Genomic DNA, 21,744 nt, shown 5'->3' with positions numbered 1-21,744 from the left:
AGCAGCCATGAGAGAGGAAGTTATCCAAGGAACACTGTGGGGATGGCCTGAATGGTTCACAGCATCTCATGCCTCTGAAGGAAACCCCTGGTACTCTCTGGAAAAGAGCTGCTTAACAGAATCAACTTGCAAGGATAACCTGCAGGTAGATCAGGCTCCCTTCCAGAGCAGGGAACATCCAACTGAGAGGGAAAAAAAACCCCACCCTGCAGAAGAGAAATTCGGGTAGTTCAAAGGGAGGGCAGATGAACATTTTTACAAACCACAGAGCTTTTAGCTCTGGTTGATTTATTAAATGGGTCGTCCTCTTTTTCCTATCACTTCAGGCAACAGTTGAATTATTCAATGAGCTCCAGTTGACTATGTTGTTACTAAAACACTTGGGCTACCTCTGGGGAAGGAAGACAAGAGGCAAGGGGGAATAAAAACATATTTAAAAGTTAAAGAATTTAACAGAAGTGGGTCCTATTCATTTAGAGAAGTCTCAGAAGCAGAGAGGAAGTCAAGCACGTCTGCAGGTCTCCTGGCTAAGGAAACTTGTAGCACATGGAGAAGTGGAGATGTGCAGCTCAGCTGCAGCCTTGTTCCCATACCAGTTCAAGGCTGATGCCCCTTCTGCTCCCACAAGCAGGATTCAAGGCTCCAGCCTCAGTGACACCCACCATGGCTTTGGAAACAAACACATGCTTTACCCTCTGAACTTTCCCATCCCTAACAGAACTGTCAGAAGAATGTCTCCTGCAATCCAGTTGAGAGAAAAGCAGTTTTCAGACAATCTTGCAGAGTTTAATAACTACAGTACTTTTTTTTTGCTAGCCCAAAGCAGAGCAACTTGAACTGGACAAGGAGAACAAGAATGAAGCCAACATCTCAGTGAGGCAAATACCAAACCATCAGGCTAACAAAGCAACATTCCTCTGAACACACCATTTCTCACGGATCACCAGCTCTAGGACTTAACTTCATAGTGGCATTTAATTAATGAAAACACTGTGTGATGGTCATGTGAACAGAGGTTAGTTTTCAGATGTTTTTCAGATTTCAGCAGTAGCAGAAGTGACTGGTCATGAAGTAGCAGATGAGATCTTGCAAAACTATTTATGATTCAGCAAAGAAGAGATATTTGCTGCAGAGAAGGTCAGCTTGCTAGAAGAAAGCCTGTTGACAGCAGGGAATCCTGCTATCATTTGTGCTTGCTCAGTAATTGGAGCTGGATGCAGGAAAACACAGGGATCCATCAGCCAAGAAAAAATCAAATCAGGAAATACATAAAAGAAATTAATATAATAAAAAAAAGCAAAGGGCCTGACAGCAAATCACTGAAGTCAAAAGCAGACAAAGTTCTTTACTACTCTAAAAAAAATTTTAAAACCCCCAAACCCATAGATAATTTACTCACATGACGTATTTTGCTACTGCTCCCAAACACTTGCAAATCACATATGTATATTTTAAAATAAAATGAATTATTTATGGCTTTTTAAAACATTATAAGAAATTTACAGGCACATAATCTGTAAAGACACAACCAGAGCATTCTGACCTGAGTAAATCAGAGGACTCCACATGCCAACTGATGCTCAAAAACAAAGACTAAAACCAGAATACAGCATTGACAGCTGGTAAGAACTTCAGAAATGTAAAAATGGTAGAAGTCAGCAAAACAATAGTCAGAGCAAATAACCAGGGGCCCAGACCTGGGCCCTATACATCTGCCAACCTTACCAGTTTTGTGGGCCAAGTATCAGTACTGAATATTGAATTAATTCTCTCTCTTCACCCGCAGGTGAGTGGGAGAACTAACAGGATATACTCACTGGATTTATCCTCCCTGAAGAATTCCCATTTCTTTCAAATGTTGTCTTGAACCAAAACACTCCATCCCAACTGCTGCATTGTCCTGGGTACCTTACTAACTCCTACAGAACAGGCAAGATCCTTTTCCAGTGATCTCTTAATATTTCTTCCTGTGTCTTACTAAAAATTCTCCCCAGCTTCTTCTTTGGTTGCCATTTATCTTTTGTACAGATGAAGTCTGTCCAATCCAGCAAGTCCAGGTTCTCATTACTGTAGCAATGGCACTGATGCAGGAATTTTAAATATGTGGGTTTAGTTGGTGCATACTCATTGGGATAACTGTGAATGCAGGGTAAGAATTACTCACTGCAGTAATTTCAAAAGGATACTTTAATAGCTTTTTGTAAAAAAGGAAGTTTGAGCTTCTGAATCACCTATGTAAAACAATCAAATCTGCCTATTTTTTTAAACTAAGAACAACAGTCCTTTTGTTGTATTCCAGTAAAGCTGCTTCATTGTAACCAGGCATATTGCACAATGCCAATTTTCAGCCTCTAGTGTCACAGGGAAATTCTCACTCGAGTAACTTCCATTCAGCCCCAGCCAAGAGCATTACAACTGGTATAAAGCTGACACGCTCTACCCAGAGAGCAGCACCCAACTCCATTTCAAACAATCAATAAAATTTACTATACAGATCCTAAACTCAATATTGAGGGCAAATCTTCGAAGTAATCTAGACTATCATCCCTGGGAGAAAACTACTCAGTAAAGCCACTTCATTTTAGTTTTTGTTTTGTGTTTGCTTTGTGGTTTTGTTTTTTTTTTTTTTAAATAAACAAACAAGATTATGACAGAAATTATGCAATAGACAGAAAAGGGGCTTATCTAAAGTAAATAAGGCCTCCTGTTTGCAACCAGCTGATAGCATTTGGTATTTCTCTCTCCTTCCCTCCCCCTCTTTAAGACCAACTTTTTTTGAAAGTTACAAATCAACTTTCAGAAGAGATTTTCAGGTAAGTAATGACTCCCTTCTCAGTGTGGCCATTCTCACGGCACTACTGAGCAGGAAAATTGATAGGACATGGTACAAATTTGACAGTGAGCAGTTCAGACACCAAATGCTGTTGAACTTGCATAAATTCTTTTTATCTTCACTTTTTGGAATGCTATGTACATTATGAAGAGCAATGCAAGCTTGAGATGCATCCATCAGTAAGTTCAATGCAACTCAGGAAGATTTATAGAGTTTCTATTCAATAACTCCGATTTCCTCAGAAAACTTGAGACAGGACCCACAAAGATGTCTTGCATTAATCAAATGATACAGCACCAGCAAACAAGGGGCTGCCAGTGGGTTTTTAGTGACAAAGAGCACCAGGGCAAGATGTTCAGGATGAACAACCTCATGTCCAAACCATCTCTACAGACCAATCCTCTCAGTAAGTCACAGGCAGTCACATTTTCTCCCAACAGCCATGAGAGGAAGAGCACCGAGGGCAGTGCTCTGGGGAGAATGTGCCTCACATCAGCCTGGGAACAGAGCAAGCTGCCTGTGAGAGCTCCCTGACAATCAAAGCAGAACTGTCAGGATGTGCTGGCAGGGTGAACCTGAGCACCTGCAGTTTCTACAGCAGGCACAGTTCTGCCAGCTCAACCTCGCAGGTAACCAAGGACTCCAGGCTACACCTGACTGTACAAACATCCATGTCTGTGGGCACTCTGACATACACATACTACCAAATCAACTAGAAACATGGAAAGGACAGAGGTACCATGGTATTCAAATGAGAGCTTTCAAACTGGAAACACAACCAGAAGTCAGGACAGTAACCCAACACTGTCTCCAACAAACTGCTTTAAACAGAACATCACACATTTATCTACAAATTCCTCCTGTTTGTTTTTTTACTATCCAGCAGAAACAGGTCAGATGAGCCATGTACACGCAAAAACTCCTACTGGCTGTACTTTGTGGGCAGTGCTGACTACAGATGCCTTACTTGCCATGTCTCTTACCACCTACTGAACCCACAGGGATCAGCATCTGGACTCCTCACTGCTGCTGGCAGCACAGACACAGCAAAAGGTCCAATCTTAGCCCTGCAGCCACAGGTGCTCCTGGCACGGTGCCTGCTCTCATCTCAGCCCACACAGGGCGCACATTATTTACTTTGTCAAAATGTTCAGACACATTTAACCTGCCCAAGGACTGTCCACTTGCCTGCCCACACAGGGGAGGAACGAAAGTAGTCATCAGAAAGAAAGAAAGAAAAAACCTCCTACAGCTCCTTTTCCTCTCTGCTCGGTGAGGAACATGCCCAGCTGAAGTGATACCAGCAGAGGCAAATACCCCGAGCCTTCAGCAGTAACACAAAGGGCAGTGAACAGCGGACAACTCTCCAGGGTCTAGATCCCTGCATGGGGCAACACATGATGGGGTGTCCCAACATGCCTTCCCTATTTATGTTGTTATCTGAGAAATCTGGATTCAAATCATCTGACTTAGTACTTCATAATTTCAGATTTTGTACACAAAAGTCTTGAACATCACATCATCCACTGGAAAGAATAATTTTTGGTTGACTTATCTGAAACTTCAGAGAATAGCTGTTCACTGATATTCTCACAGAGGTGGTCAACAGCACAGAATGATACATTAGTTCCCCACAGCCAAGCTGACAGACTTTTCAGTAAAAAACACACTGGAGTAGGGTTCCCCAGGGCAAGAGCCACTATGGAAGCCTTCTTCAGCCTGATGATGGGCCCCCAAAGCTTGCCCTAATTCTCAGCAGCAAGAAGAGCTTTACCCTTAAGAATGTCAAAAAGCCCTTAATAAAAGGCTTTTTTGACTAATTTTTGATGTTTAATAAAAACAAGGCATACAAGATAGAAGGTGGAGAGAGGGAGGACAAAGCAAACAGTCTAGGATCCTTTTTTAGATTTTTTTTGTGTAGAAAAATAAGCAAACCCAGGGAGCCTTGTGGCACAGGAGGTTCTAACTGTTCTCTGTAGACCTTCCAAGCACAAGAAAAGAAAAACAAAGCCATTAATCCAGGCAGTAACAATGCCAATAACCACATTCCAAAAGCCATGGTGCAGTTAAGGTGCCTCACTGCTGCATCACCACCACAGTACATGATGGCAGGTAAGAAATGTGGAATTGGAATTCTCCAAACCTACAGGAATAGAAATCTCACATTAATTCCAGGAAAGATCAGGGGAAAAAAAGTCTTAACCTTTCTCCACTTGAATAGCACCTGTCACATTTAAAGGATGACAAAAATAACTTGTCCATTCCCTTAAAATCAGGAAATTTAACAGGGTGTATTTCCTCAGCAATGATCTTCCTGCACCTGGCTCACTGGTCTGCTGTCATTCCAAATGCCTCTGGAAACATCAGCAGGATCCAGATACCCCAATTAAAAGCTGGCATGTGCTCAACTGCACTGATCAACCAAGTGTTAGTCCTCCAACTACTGACCAACAACTCCCTCTGCAAAGCTGCCCCTCCAGCACTGCACCCTGTGACTGGCAACAGTCGATTTGGGAAGTTTCTAAAAGTTTAAAATACATGTATCACTTTCCTAACAAAAACAGTCAAGTTTTTCTAGGCATAGTTCAATCAATTTAGTTCTGTTACTCACAAAAGCTCTTAAAACCTGTCTCCAGGGCTCTCCTAGCACTGCAACTATCTTTATTTAGATAAATGTCAATCCTAGAAACTTAACTGTTGTCCTTCTGGTACAACTGCCTCCTGTCTTCAACTCCCACAGTCAAGAGCTACTGAAGGAGACGCTGCCATTAACTGAAGCCTCTTCCTCAATGAAATCCACAGCATGAAAAATGCAGAAATAGGCCACTTGGAAGAGGGGGGTCACAACCACACAGAATTTGCAAGCAACGTGTAGACCATGTATGGCAAAATAACGGTACAAAAGGACACTCAGCCTTCCCTCCAGAGCTCTGCACATCACTGCTCTGACTCACAGGTCATGTGGCTCACACAAAATGCCTGCTTAGGGAAGAGCACCAAGCTGAACTTCGGAAGAAGCCGGCAAAAGGAAAGAAGTCAACTCCTACATATTAGCAATGGAGTTAGCACAGACTGTGCACCCACTACAGCAGAAAGGGCCCATTCCATTTACCTCCTGTTACTAAATTCAAAACCAATTTATTTACATGAGATTTTCTGTAACAAGCAACATTCAAGTGGAAGCCATAAGTAGCTTACTTGAAAAGACAACAGACAGCATTGAACTATATCATGTGCCAGAAGCTAAAGCAGATATGCCTTACAACCTTTCTTTTTTGAGCTGATCGCTTGAACAGAGGAGTTCTGGAAACAAACAAAATACCACCAAAGTCAGTATTCTGGTTCCTCTTTGTGGCATGAAATCAACTTCCACCCTATTAAACCTGCTGACTGGTTTCACCAGCATCACCAGAGCATAGAACCTTACGATGTTTTAATTTACTTGTTTCTCAGTGGGCCATCCCTTCAATTTTTCAGCATCTTGGCATGCTTGTCTAAAAATATTTATCAGGAGATAAGCCAGCCTGGAAGGAGAAAAATCATCTTATCAGTGGGATCTTATCAGTGTAAATAAATACCTGATGGAATGGTGCAGGGAGGATGGAGTCAGTAGTGTCCACAGTAAGGACAAGAGGCACAAACTCAAACACAGAAGGTTCTGTCTCAACAACAGACACTGTGAAGTTGACTGAGCACTGGCAGAGATTGCCCTGGGTGGCTGCAGAGTGTTGGTCCTTCGAGACATCCAAAAGCCACCTGCAAGTGGCCCTTCCTGAGCAGGGGGCTGGACCAGATGAGCTCCAGAGGTCCCTTCCAACCTCAGCCACTTGGTGATTCTCTTGCTCCAAAATATATCCTGCTGTTTTTGAAATTATAACTCTGCATTCCAGTTCCTCTCCAGACAATCCCCACCTAAAGCAAGCCAGCAGGGAAAAACAAACCTCAAAGCCTTTCTGAATTGCCTCCCCCACATTCAAATCTGAAGTGGCCATAAATTCATGCATAGTAATGATCAGCTTTACTTGGGGCTAAATAAACAGACTTCACTCAGCACTGCTTTCTAACTGTGGCACAGAAGACTGTGGCTCATCAGACAGGCAAACAGATATAAAAATTAGTCTGGAACTTTGGAAGAGTTTGTCTTCCAGATATCTACCCCATCCAAAACACACCTGTCCAAATAATTATTAGGCCATAATCTTAAGTGATACAAAATAAAATAAGAAATATCTGTTCCACACAGTTTAAAGCATCTTGCTGTATTTTCAGGCATGGGCTGAAAGCTACACCCCTCAAAATGCCAGAAGCACCAATATTCTCCTCAGATAACCCTGAAGTTACATCCCCTGGTTTCCTCAGCACAGGGAGCAGTATCCAGGAACTGTGACCTGCTTGCCTTTAGCTCAGCAACAAAGTGTTGACAATCCCTCCAGAATTCATTCCTTTAAGGGAAGGAGTAAAAGTTCAAAGTTATCTCTAGGAGATGCGCTAAAGCCTGCCCAGTCTGTCTCATCTTCCCACTGCCCAGCTGGATTGGATGGCGAAGCTGTCTCTGCTCACCTTCAGCCTCCCATGATGCTGCTAAAGGGATCACTTCAACAAGTCAAAGCATACAAACATACCCTTCACAATCTCCCTTTTAAAAACCTCTTTAAAATCCAGCTCTTCATCAGTCATCATTGTAAAACCTCTCCACTCTCTGCCGATGTGACCTGACTTATTTAAAGAACAGGTTCCTGTCTGGCAAATCAATGCCCTTAAATCAGGCACCTTTAATCACATGGTCCCCACCAGGGGTAAGAGAGAGGCATGCTCTCATGCATGTTCTTTATACCGGCAATATATTCCTAATACTCTAACAGGTATCTGCTTTCTGTCATACTCTGTGCTTGTTTAACCTTTCCATCATTGTTGTCTGGAATTAATTCCATGTTATCTCTGACAGACTGTCTCCATGGTACTGACACATCTCCCCACATTATTATATGCTGACATTCACAGCCACTTCATGAGACAAATGGTCCTCACTCAGATGCTAAATCAGCAGCCATAGTATGCTCTAATGTGCTTCTCACTAAATTGATCCTTGCTATTGCCAGCCACAAAAATGCAACTGATACATTGCACACAATCTTCATTCATCACATTTCAATTAAACTTCAATAAGGCTGACTTCAAGAGTGCCACCATCATCACCAGATGGCTGAAAGTTCAACTCAGCACCAGCAAACATAACTTGCTGTGCCATCAACACTCTCCATTTAACAGCCTCCTGTTCCTGTTTGGTAGCAACTCACTATCCCCTAAAGCAAGAAACCCCAAAGATAACCCAGAGCTTGGATCTAATCTGACAGTCTGCAGCATTTAAGGCACCTAGAAGGCCTTGTGGATATCACAGAATGCAAGGAACAGCAGAGCCTCCAGTCTCCCTGCTATGAAGTGTTTACATATGCATGTGGACGCTTTGTAGTTCTGGAAAACTTTTAGGGAAGCTCAAATTTTCAAAAAGTATATTACAAGTGAGGCATTGAGTAGCTCCCAAACCTTTCTGACAGCTGAGATCTTTCTGCACTTAGAAAATTCAGCGAGCTAAAGAAAGAAATATTTAGCTATTTGAATTAGTGTATTGTCCCTCCAAAATGAGGAGTACTGGGCTATAGAGATTTATCTTCTTTACATCTTATGTTACTTCAACAGCCAGTTAAAAATAGAAAAATGGTAATTATTTAGCAGATCTTTAAAGCAACAATTTCCCTCCCAATTAATTTCCAGTTCCTCAGTTTAATTATGTACTCAAATTTTCTTGACGCACACACTGCAAGAAGCTGAATGTGTTTCCTGTAAATTTAATCACCTTCAGAAATAATGACCCTAAAAGAACTTTCTAAGCAAAGAGTAAGAAGTCCATTCCACTAAATCTGCCAGGATGGGGAGAAGGCAGAAACTGATGTCACCAGACAGTAAACTCTGGAGCCTGAACCCAAGTAACAAGCTGCTTTCACTTGCCCTCAGGGTAAATGACCCCAGTATAACAACAAGTAGTTCCGGCCCAAGTAAGAATGAAACTCATCCCTCCCCCAAAAACCAGGGGTCATCGTAATAGCTCACAACATCAGCCACTGTGGAGCCCAGCTCAGGAGCCTTAATGTCTACTAAAGCTGCAGACAGTCCAGACCTATTTCTGTCAAATTTAGAGACAGAACTCCTGTAAACTTCTCTAATATCTGATTGGAGACTCAGGGAGAGAAGTGGGAAGCAGAGATCAAGCACTGCCTTGCTGGTACCAGAGCAAAGCACCACCAGGGCAGAGCAATGCACACTGCTGCACTCCCAGCAGGCACAAACCACACAGACCTTTCTCCACCCAGAGCCAGGAGAAGGTTACTTCCAACAGCTCCTATTATTTTCTTTTCAGCATTTCTCTATTCTTCTACCCTGTGGCCTTATCCTAGAAGGGCCAGTGTTCCAAAAGCCAAGGAACAAAGCAAGAGAGGCACTTTACCTCAGAGGAGGGCACAGAGCTCCCCTGCACAGAGCCCTGCCTCGCTGGGGGACACAGAGGTGCCTGTGCAGAGACCCCCCCTGCCACAGGACACTCCTCACCCAGCTGGGACAGGATTCCTTGAGCCTGCACCTGAAACCTGCCCTCATATTTAATCCAATCCTCTGATGTGCACCTGTGTGCCTTTTGTCTCATGCTGGAGGCATGAGGGGGCAGGAGATCTTTGCAGATAAGAGATTACTTCAGCATTGTACAATCAGAAGACAAGAAGGAAAAAAACCCTCACTACTCAAAGCTCTGTCATTTGAGCACAACAAAGGGGAACTTTTAGAACAAAGCATTTCTGAAATCAAATATCTGCTAGAAGCTTACAGATTTTAAGCCTGTCTAAATTAGTAACTAGGTCTAAGTGGAAATGCACAATCAGACAATAGAAAGAAGGCAGGGTTAGCATAAAGTGCAATGATCTCATAAAATATTTAAGCAAAGCATGTGACCATTGATAATACGCACTTTGATTGAACAATAGGCTGTGCACATAAACAATGTGGGGCTTTGGGGTTTTTCCTCCAAACCTCTACTATATGGGTATTTGTGGGCAGGGAAGAAAAAGAAGTGTAAGAAAGAAAAAACAAGCAGTATTTACAGGGACACATTCCAGATCTGCATGGTAGAGTCCCTGTAAAGTATATTTGTAATATTATGCACATTCTAGCTTAGGAACAGACACATGAACACACCAAGAGGTTCTGGAATCTTTAGGTTTTTGAGGAAACAACACAAGAGAACAAAGCTCTCATACTTACCTCCAGTCAGCAACTTCAGCAAGCTGTTTCTGTGCTGAGGCTGGTCAAACCCAAGCAAATCTATGGTTTAATTATTAATAAAGCCCCCACCCCAGCTATGGCAGGCAGGCAGTTCTACAAGAGTATAAGCACATTAAATTACAGTATTTTTAACTCACTTGCTCAAAAAACAAGTTTTTTTCAAAAATTAGCATACCAGAAGGAGACCAGGTAACAGGACTAAATTTCTCTTCTGAATCACATACTCCATCTGAGCACAGCACCTAATCTTGAAACCACTCATGGATAAAGCCTGGGTAGGCTCCCTTCCTGCTCCAAACACCAGACCAGAGAAACTCCAGGAAAATTAAGCCAGCAGTGATAATTTCTCCTAAGAAACACCCAATCAGAGATGATAATTATTTACATGCCTTGCTTTACAATAAACAGACTGACATCAGGAAAAAGCAAGTTTTACAGGACCTTACACAGCACACCAGCTGTAAAATTCACTTGCTTACCAACCAGAGAGGAGGAGAAGGCTTGCATCCCGGAAATATTCCAGGTATGGTGTCACAGGCCAAAATTTGGGGGAAAAGTGTGATGGAAGTTATAGGCTGTAGCTATGATGGGTTCATGAAATTCATGTCAGCCTGGAGATGGGCCATGAACTGCACTCTCAGTTCCAGCATCACCTGGAGCACTGCACTGTCTGGACACCACAGCTGACCCACCCCTCAATTCAGCTCTGTCTCCTTTTATTTTGGGGCATTCAAATCTTACCACAAACAGCCAGACAACTGGCTCCTGTTTATTTGTGTCAAGTGAGGAATTCTACACAGGAGCAAGGCTCAGGTTTTCTAGGAAGGTAACTCACAACAGCTGACTTCAACCTTGGGAAGTAGTAAAAATACAAAACCATTTCCTAAGTTAAAACACAGCAGATCCTGTTTATGCTCAGAGGAAAATATAAACAATTAAGAAGGTATCATATCATGCCCTTTGTCCTTCTTAGTCTACCTTTATTACCACTGATCAATTTTTCTGGCAAAGGTGAACAGTGGGTTCAAATCCAAACCCTTGAGAAGACTTTAATTAATGTCTTTAAGCTGAGAGTGACCCTTTGTAAACAAACATTCTTTTACAGATGCAGTAAGTTTGATCATCACCATGACCACGACCAAACACTGCATGGTTTCCATGAAGGAACTGATGTTATGCAAAATTCCAGAAGATAATGAAGACTCTCTTTACACAGCTACTACACATTGTGTGCCAGCAAAACACTGTTACCAGCTTAAAAAGCTGAGAAGACAAAGAAGATGAATGACAATACATACAATGTAACTAGAAACAAATTATACTCTGGAAATTTACATTTTTAAGGCATTTAGACCTAACACTGACATTGATCCATAAAACGGAGTGGTAGTCAAGTCTACACCCCAATGAAACCTTCAGTGTTCCAGGTGTACCAGCAGTTGTTCTCATGTGCACATCCACAGGTTAAGAACAAATTAACTCACAAGGTTATGTTCTGTAGCACAAGTTTTCCACTGCATTTATGGCTACTGTGTGCATTTAGGCTCTTTGCAAATTTTTTTCTTTAAACTGCTGCCTATTGGATACAAAGCTGTAAGAAAGTTCTGTAAATTCTGGGATAATCCCAATACTGGTCAATTATACATCTTATTTAAAAAATGCAATCAATACTGGAGATATAAAATTTAAATAAACACTTAGGGCAGTTATCTCTACTCCTCACAACTACTACATGATGGAGCTGCATGGTTCCCCCACTCTTGCTGGGTTTATAACTAACTGCATCTGAATTAAACCCAGAAGACTTATGAAAAATTGATCTTACACCAGAACAAACTTTTGCTTGAGGGCCTCCCTTCCCCCCAGTAAAGTTGAAACACCTATGCATCCAGTTTTTACAACAATAAAATAATTTCTTTCCTGTTACTGAAGTTGCACAGGACACCCCTGTCAACGAGGCAAGGGGCTAAAACAGTCACAAAAGATAAAAAGAGCAGAGCAAGATTATTACACTGAAATCCCAGGAGGTCATCAACATCTTACTTGGGGGAAGATTCATTGGAATTTCATCAACCTATTGAATGACTAAGGTAGGCAGAAAGGATGCTGGTATCAAAGGGAAATTAACGCTGACCTGAATTTGAAACACAGCAATCGCCCACACAGAGAGCGAGCCTCACAACGCCTCAGCGCAGCCCGGATTCGTCAGAGAAGGCTGCATTCTGGGACATGTCAATTAAAATTAAGAATGAAATAACTCTGTGCAACGGTGCTGAATGGCATTTTCTCTCAAGAGACCACAAGTTCCTATTGAGATTTCAGCTGTGCAATCAGATTTCCATTCTTAACTCTTTCATTTCCAATCGAATTGATGTGTTCATGACACTCTTCCTTCAATTCTCAGCTAAATCCAAAGACATAATTTTATAGAGTCTTGGACCTACCTGTAGCCAAAATCTGGACTATGCTTCTCCAGAGTTAATGAGACACCAGTGCTGCAGAACACCAGCGCTAAATAGCTTTGGGCACTATCGGAATCGAGTTGAGAAATTCAGGAACAAGATAAACTGAGAAGCAGAAGTGTAACCCCAGGCTGAACAGCACCGCTCAACCAGGCAACAATTCTGCGAAACTGGACCTCAAGAGCTGCCAGGGCCAATATTTGAGTTTCATTTGTCCAATGGAGAAGTCAGCCCTCATCACCTCACACTACCTGCCCCACACCGTGTCCCAGAGCTGCCTCCCAGCGGGGTGAGCAGCCCCTGCTCAGCTGGGATGGGACCAGGAGCCCACGGAATCCTCTGGGCAGCCAGGGCTGCACTCCCACCTCTGCTATGGGAAATACAACACAGCACAACCCCACACAGAGGGCATCTATTTAGGGTATCTCATGAAATGCTCAACAAAGCCACCTCGACATTTTACCTCAAGAGAACATGGGAGCTGCATTTTAAGAGGGAAGTACCTTAAACAAATTTTTGCAATTCAAAAATCCACAGGAAATATTAGAAAAAAATTAGTTTAAGTTTTGTGTTTCAACACAACATTAACTTAAACTTCAAAGGCATTTTTCAAAAATGTTTATCTGTAATTTACAATCAGAAGAAAACTAATTTCCCTTGTCCCTTTAAAGGAAAACCATGAATTTTTAGAAGACTAAAACAAAACATTTAAGGGAATTTTAAATACAGGAAGGAGGGATAAGAACATGGGGGAAGAACCCAACAGACTTCGTAAATATTTTTGCAATTTCAGTTGCCAAAACAGTATCCACATAATGTACCTCAGCCAAGTTTCTCTGAACAAAAAAACCCAAAGAGCAACAATTCATGAAATCCACCCACACATTTGCAGTGTCTTTATGCAAGCATACACAGCACTTCAGCTGCCGTGGACATGACTCTTCCTTTACTATCTCGATTTACATGGCAGATGCTGATTTTCCCAGTGTCTCTTTTTCTGGAAGGGCTCTGGAATTCAGCCAAGCTAGGCATGGGTGTTACACATTATCTGCTATGCCTCTTGGTGGAGGCAGCAAAGGAAGAAAATTGAATTTTATCTGAGTGCTGTAAAGTTTGCGCTGGCACTGTTAAGCTGCAATTTTAAAGCGTCAGCTTTGTGGGAAAAAGAAAAATAAAACTGATCCCATGTAAATGAAACAAAGATGATTTTGACTGGAGTCTCAAAGACCAAGAAGAAGAAAAACTTACTGGATTAACAGTGTGCCACACTAGATTTAGAGAAATGGCAGGCAGATGCTTCGGTTCCTATTTACACATCAAAACCAGCAGTCAGGTTTTCCAAATTATTCAGCAGATAGACACAGCACCTTTTAATTGATCTTCAGTCATATCTGCAGCTGGTGCATACTAGCTTAAAGGTTTGAAAGACTGTCCCTCAATCCTGGTTACCTATATAGCAGCAGTTTTCTCTGAAGAGTTGGCCCTTGAAGACATGGCAGGGAAAAACACATTTTCTGATCCAACATATTAAGAAGGGTCACAACTTTTTCAGCAATGAAGTGAACAGTGTTCTCCCTCTCCCTTTGCTTTGTCATACAGCTGATGAAGATACTAATTTCTGTATGTTAAAATATAAAAGCTGCAACTGTAAATATGGACGTCCATCGCCAGTACATAAAAAATTAATTAGTGCTTCTTTGCACTCCTTGCAGTGCAAGAAGGGTGGGTGCAGTGTCACTTTCTGTTTGCTTCATATTTCCTGAGCATTATCCAAATAAGTCTTCTTTTCCCATCTCCTACATCTAAAATGACTGATGGCTGCTGGTTTTGATGTAATTACAAATGGCTCTCCCCTCCAGAAACAACCTCCTAAAATGAATATTGTACCTTAGAAGCAAAGTACTACCCTTAAAAATTGCCAATAGTGTGCACTAATACATAGCCCTGGTACTACTGTGCCACTAACTGGTGTCATGGCTGTCACTGACAGATGAAAAGCTCAATAGGAAAGAAAAAAGAAATGAAATGTGATAAGACTGCATCATAAAATATAAGATAAATGTGTCACCATGACCAAGATGCATTCTAACCTCAGGTAATAAAATAACATGTCTTGGTCAAAAGAATTACCCAGATGAGATGAAATTGCTAAGGACAAATGTGAGGTGTTCCTCATCTAGCTCACATGTACTCACTCACATTTACATATGCTAATGAGAGGAATACATTTTTTAAAAACTCTTGTAAACACACTATAGTCAGAAATACAGACCACTCCTGTTGGTCTGAGAGGAGAATGAAGAACTGGAAAGTATAATAAGATTATTAAAGCACACAGGTGAAAAAAAAATATTACTGAAAAACAGAGACAGGAGCTGCTGCATCAGGTTCTGACACTCAGTGCTGGGACACAATCACCCTGCAGAAGTGAATTAACACCACAACCAGCATACTTCAGAAAGCTGCCAAATATTTTAAAAATATCTTCTGACTTGCCTGGCAGCACTAGAAGGCAAGGACAGGCTTTCCGAAGATTCACTGAAATCTCATCCAGAAAACAGCGTGGTTAACTTCACCCAACCACAAGCATCAGGAGGCACCCCTGCCCCTGTCCCCCTTCCTGGGGAGGAAACCAGAACTTTGCTTCCCTCCTGCTTGCAAATCAGCCAGTAGGGTCATTGGAGCAGCACACAAAGGATGCAAAGCCCTGATCACAGCACTGGGAGCTCCAAGGCACGTGTAAACCAAGGCACTACACACACCTCCAATTCCTTCCTTTCCAGGACTTAGGAATGGCCATTCTGGATGGCACAGTAAGGCAAGAAGGTTACACCAACAAGGTGCCTGAGAGTAAAGGATGCCCATGGGAGAACATCAACTTGACCTGAGGCAGAACCAGAGCAGTTGCTCAACAGAGTTTATGCCAATACAAGAGACAGTGGTGCCATGAAAGAACTTCCAGATACCATTTCACTATAAAGAATTAGTCTGGTTTATCAGTGATTAAGAAGGATGCAGGAAGGTGCTGATGGAGAAATCTAGCCATCCACATAATTTGCTCTGTAAATAAGTAATTTTGTCCATTCAAAACAAATGTTTCACATTACTGCAATGCAGTACTGTGTGAAGCCCCATACATAATCTTTCATTCCAGTTTCTTTATCAATCCTTTCTCCACAGCTACTTGGAATTAACGTACTTGCAAAGGCCTATATTCAACTCCTTAAACAAGTGGCTTTATCTTATTCAAATATGGAGCTCTCATCTCTGCATAACTCTGGTACAGACATTGATTTGTGTCTTTGTTGAAGAATCACGCACCCAACCAGCCAAGGCCCACTCAGTGCCATGCCCAGGAGCCAAAAGGGTCTTTATGCCCTTAACAGCAAATTCACCCGAGAATCATATCAAAAGAGAGGGATGCAAATATCTTCATATGCAAAACTTACTAAAATAATTTCCAGAAGTTTACAATTCAAACAGCAGAATAATCCTGGTCACACACAGGACCTGTTTATATCTCGGGGCTCTGCCATCCATAAACAAATTGTGCTGCATCTCTTTCATAAGCTCCTTAATCAATTCCAAGCTTGCACTCTGAAAGGACTTCTGAACATTCCAGATCATTCTTCTGATCAGTCTTACACTACACACAACCAGAGTAATGCTACTTAAATTGAATCATCTTCTCATCTCCATGGATGTATTTTTATACCCACACAAATATATATAAACACACACAAAAATAGAGTCTCTACAGTACAAAAATATACCCCTGACTCTGGTTTCATTACAGACTTTCAGGAATATCTCTCTGAACATTACAATAGTCTTGCTGAGAAAGTTTTACTGAAAATAAAAGTTCAGAACTGCACCAAGTGATTTAGCTTGTAGAGGCAGAAATTCCAAAGCTCAAAAATACTTCAAGTTTAGTTAAAACACTTTCTTTTTTGAACATTGAGGAGTTGTGATGCTAAGGATAGATGTGTGGGATTGGACAAAAGGGAAAACTCTGGTATTTCAATCTCTGGCTGTAAGCAGGCGTGGATCTGACTCATCAAAGAGGCAGAGAACACCACTGGAAGTTATGGATTTTCACATTACTGCAGTATAGAGGGAGCACTGAGTCCATGGAGTTTTCACCCTTTAATACAACAGAAAGGATTCTGCCCACCCATTTGTGGGTGGAAGAATCTTAGACACAAAAGCAGATGCTGCCCTAAGAAAGCAAGTGTTGCTCATCTGGCTCCTCTCAGGTATAGTCACAGTTGCTCATTCTAAGGCATAAAGGCAAATTAAAAAAAGGTCCCAAAGCCTGGCAGCAACTTAATGAGAGACAGAAGACACAAAGGACACAGTGACATTTAAAACCATCAGTGTTTGAGTTTCAGCTCTCCTTTTATCCAAGAATTTGAAATACACTTTCTCTACTCTCAGGATTTATTTCAGGGGTTCCATTTACTCTTCAAACCTCCACTGGAAAAACAAAACCAAAGAAAACCTACTAGCAAAATCCTGTGTTTCACTTCTCACATGCTACTGAAACAACAGTGATTTTAAAAACACCTGAAGAATACAATCTTGTTATTGCTCCAGTCTGTCCTTGGGAAGATCTGAGCAAACCAAATGTATACACAGCTCCCAGGCCAAGGCACATGAGGTTTGCACTGTCTTGTCACCCTGGTTCAGCAGCAGGGCCATCACATGAGTGCCTGCCCACACACTCCTGTTCATGCCCTGCCCTTTTCCTTCTCCCAAGAACTTCACACAGAGCCACTTCGCCTCCCTGTTTCAGGCCCAGGAGGAAGGCACAACCCTTCCAAGGGCCTCAAACAGCCTGGTTCAGGAGGCCACTACTCTTCTCATGGAGCTTTAGGGTTTGCTTCAGTTTTTCAGCTGCCTCAGTTCAGTGGTTCTGTCCCCAGAACGGTCTCAAACATGAGTGCATTACCTTTTTGCACACTTTGGGAAACCAACAACCAGCAGCAGCAAAGAACAGGATTTTCTGAACCCCAAAGCTGAATCTCCCATCTCACACCGCAATATCCACAAATACTTCCACAAAGGAGAACAAGCAGTGGTGCAGTCTGAAGAAGGAGCTTTTTGGAAGTTTCGCTGCATTACAGCTACAGAATTTTGGTAGCACAGAGGAAATAACTTAGAGCAACTGAGGAACAGAGGCAGGGACAGGTAAAGACATAGTAAGAATATGCTAAAATACTTTTATTCTGTGAAATGCCTTGTATTATTTTAACACCCAAATGCAAGGCCAGAACTTCACCAGTGGCCTTCATCCTACTGCTACTGAATCAAACCTTAATTTAGTGACAGAAATGAACTCCTGGGAAAAGTGTTTGCAATTCAACGTTTGTGAGCAGCCTTGTTATAAACATCCATTCCATCTAGTTTCAAATGTGATTAACATGCCTTTTTCTCCATTTTATCTTCCTTAATCAGTATTTCTACATTTGGAAAGACCTTGAATGTGCACATTTGTTTGTTTTTAAAATTTGTTTAAAAAAAAACCCACACTACACCAACCAAAACCACCAAAACATCTTTTTATGTTTTCATTTTTGTAACTTCCATTTAACTTAAGCAAAACTTGCAGCCAGCCTGATGCTTCATTTACAACAGCTCCAGACCTTGGGGACAGGTGGTTAAGCAGTACAGCCTCAGGAAGGGCAATTGCTGGAATGCTTTCCTTGGTATGTCCATTGCTGTTACAAAGCTGTGCACTCACACAAAATGGACATTATAGGCCCTCTTATAAAGGAACACAGTTCCTACTGAGGCATGTCCAGAAACAGAACACTTCCATTTCTACATCTCCCACAGGTGTCCTGCAGCTCCAAGGCTTCCTCATTATGCTGAAGGACTCAGCTGTGCAAGCTCCCCCACAAGAGGCAAAGGCACATTCTCACATCTGAGCTGATGTACCACACCTGAATTGGGCAGTAACTGCCCAGAGAGTTCAAAAATCCACTGTCCTGTAGAGAATTACTGCCTCCATGGCAGAGCCATTCAGTTGCTCCTGTACATAGTGAGTCCCTTTCATTCCCTGTGCCCAGCCCTGCTACAGGGGTCACACCTGCTGCCAAAGGGAATGCTTGGGGGAGCAAGGAGGACTCAATATTGGAGACTGCTGCATCTCTTCACTCCAGGGCAGTAAAGCATATTACACCTGTTTCAGGCCTGTCGTATGTGAGAACGCATGGGTGAATCCCTACAGAGATCCATGCCAAACCTCACACTCCTTTCTTATTTGGTTTTTCTAATATGGCCTGACCAATTGCTTGGAAAATGATGATTCTATTGCATGCGGCACCTCCATGAACATTTCTTCCACAAGCTTCCCATCTCTGGTACAGACTCCCAGCAGGGATGTCACTAATGCACTAACTGCTTTTTCATCTTGCCAGATCTACAATTTCATACTCTCTCACATCAGTATTATCCTCTAGTGAAATGCTTCAGGAACAAAGTGCTGAGGAAGGCCAGCTTTACTGAGGTCAGTGCCTGAATCTGGAATGTTAATAAAGTATTTTCCTAAGCAAGAATAACAGAGAACTGAAGAACTTTTGGCAAAAGTCACTTTAAGTGACTCCTTTCCCCTTCACAACTTCATGGCCCTGAGGCAAGTCAGCACTTTAGGTTTCAGATCCAGATCAAAGCCGTATGTGATACTGCATGAACATACATTTTAAGAGTTCCAGACTTCAAGATCCTTCTCAGTTCCATAAACTCTTTACTTACTTCCAAGGCCACTGCAGATACTCAGCACAAACTTCAACAGCCTTCATCCCTCATGAGCAGGAAGGGGCATGGCCAAGGGAGGACTCAAGAATGTGACACCCACCCCCCACATCATTGCCACATTTCTGGTTTTCAGCATGTGGTTCCTCTACCAGTGCTCTCAGGTACAATGCTGCTTTTGTGGCCCAGAACTTCAGGAAGCATGACTATTCCAAGCAAAAGCACAATTAGAAGTTATTCTTCATTCTTTTTAATTACTATTTCACAGCTGTCCTTATCTCAACACAACAGGCCTTCAGTTAATGTGGCAGAAGTCCATTGCAGTATCTCTCCTATCTTTATCTGGATGGATTGTACAGACTTGTAATCTACCTCAAAGTCATTTATTCATTTGGTTTAGTTTTACTTAATTGCGATCATTACAGCTAAAGAATTACTTTCTAGAGGCCCTGTAACTGCATAGGAAATTTTTCTGATAACTCATGGCTTAAAACTACCACCTTTCATTAAGCGAAGCATTCTCTAACAAACTGCTGTGCTACCAGATTGAACAGTTATTCTGTGAAAAGACCTCAGAATGAATCCAGAACCATTACTCCAACAGAAGAGATAAAATACCACATCTCTGTCTAATCCTCAGCTGTGACAGACAGTGTGAAAATTAAAACCATGACATATTTTTGTTTTGATATGGAAGAAGAATTTACAAGTTAACTGAAAAGCATGACCTGAAGTGATTAACTACAACCTTCCACTCTCACTCAAGCCTTTCCGCCTATCAACACTGAAAACCCAGAAGACATGAACACAGCTGTACTGCACGGGTCAAAAGACATGAAATACACCTTTTTTTCTTACTGTTAGCATTCTGCTCCTTACCTCCAGCTTTTTCCTTTATGTATTAAAAAAACCCAGAGAAAACCAAAATCCCTTGGAGCTGCTAACTAGATCTATGTATCTAAAACTCAACAATCCATTGCACATAATTTGACAGGTACAGTAGCTCTGGGTCAGGCAATATGAACAGCATCACAGACAAATCAAATCCCTTCCTAAGACGCCCACAGGAAGCATGACACACAAATAAGTATCCAAACAAACCAGCATTCAGCCACCTCCAGCAGGCAGGACTGTGATTCCAGGGAATCCTACAGACAAAGAAATGCTCACTGGAGGACCCAGCTGAAAGGGCTACTTTCCCCTCAAGGGAATCAGCATCCTATTTGCATCATGAAATGATTCAGCCTTCTGTTACTGAGATGGGTGGGTGAAACAGGGTATTAAACCAAGCCAGAGAAACTCTAACAGCCCCAGTGCAATGAGCCTAAACAAATTCAGGGATGTATTATCAGTGATGTATTATTGTGGCATTATCCTATTCTACAGTACTCTGTTTTAAACTACAAAGGCAGAGGAGAAAAAAGAGGATTAAGAAAAAGACACAACCTCATTCTAGTTGGAGAAGCAGCTCTACCCCGCCACCACCTGAATTTATCAGGTTTCCTGAGGCTTACAAGGTAGAAGAAGAAGGTTACCCACGAAAAGCACCTATGAATTACAGGAGTCTCTACAATCTCTTTTTATTTAAATCTAGTCCACAACAGCTTTGCCCTGGAATGCCCAACGACACTTGAAAGTAAAGAATAATATTTGAAATATTTTTGTACCAAGTTGTAAGTCCATTATAACTACTAAGACGACAGCCAAAAAGAACTTTATGTTTAAGATAACATTTAGAGTGAAAAACCACCGTTATTTCTCTGATATGTCCAGCAACAAAATCAAAGAGAAAGCCAGGGAACACAGTATGGGAAAAGCAAACATTGAACAAAAGCACAATAGCAAAGCTTTCTCTTTTAAAAGCACTATTTCTAGCTATTCATGTCAAAGAGCTCCCTAGATTTATTGAGCAGGACGAGAAGGTCAAAGAACACAATAGCTTGCTTTTTTGGGTGTTTCACCAGTTAACACAACAGAGACAAAAGCAGATTCTCTCTCGAATGCTCTGCTAGAAAGAGCAGCTCAGCTTTTGCTCTTAGTTCTCAGCTAAAAACGCAAACACAAGTAAACAACCCCTTCCAGCGCTGACAGCTTTCTCCACGCCACCAGGACCCGCACACGCGGCCGCAGAGCCCGAGGGGAAGGACACAAGTTTCGCACTAACCTGTTTGAGTTCCGCAGGCATTTATGCGAGGTGCAGGTCCCGCTGTCCCCGGCACCGAACACCTCCGGCTGCCCGCAGCCCCTGCACGGACCCAGCCTGCTGCTCTGACAGCCTCCGCAGCCTCCTCCCCCGGCGAAGCTCGCTCCTTTTGTACCCGGACCGGCACCCTCCGCAGCCTCCCTACAGACTGAGCCCATCCA

The 21,744-nt window shown here is 42.2% G+C and overlaps 1 protein-coding gene across 17 annotated transcripts in view; it reads right to left on the bottom strand.

Annotated features, from left to right (window-relative positions):
• Nucleotides 1-21,744, bottom strand: part of ARVCF (ARVCF delta catenin family member) — a 245,741-nt gene that overhangs the window by 116,271 nt on the left and 107,726 nt on the right. For 2 of the 17 annotated variants that reach the window (XM_031057506.1, XM_031057508.1), the window contains exon 1: nucleotides 21,545-21,737. The exons of the other annotated variants lie outside the window; for them this stretch is intronic. In XM_031057506.1, the coding sequence (XP_030913366.1) occupies nucleotides 21,545-21,565 (21 nt within the window). In that variant the 5' untranslated portion in view covers nucleotides 21,566-21,737. Of the gene's footprint in view, nucleotides 1-21,544; nucleotides 21,738-21,744 lie in introns of those variants that run through there. 17 annotated transcript variants of the gene reach the window in all.

This window comes from Geospiza fortis, unplaced genomic scaffold (assembly GCF_000277835.1).
Source record: "Geospiza fortis unplaced genomic scaffold, GeoFor_1.0 scaffold408, whole genome shotgun sequence".
Classification (NCBI taxonomy): domain Eukaryota; kingdom Metazoa; phylum Chordata; class Aves; order Passeriformes; family Thraupidae; genus Geospiza; species Geospiza fortis.
Note: the sequence above shows the minus strand (reverse complement) of the source record. Positions and strands in the feature narration are given on the sequence as shown.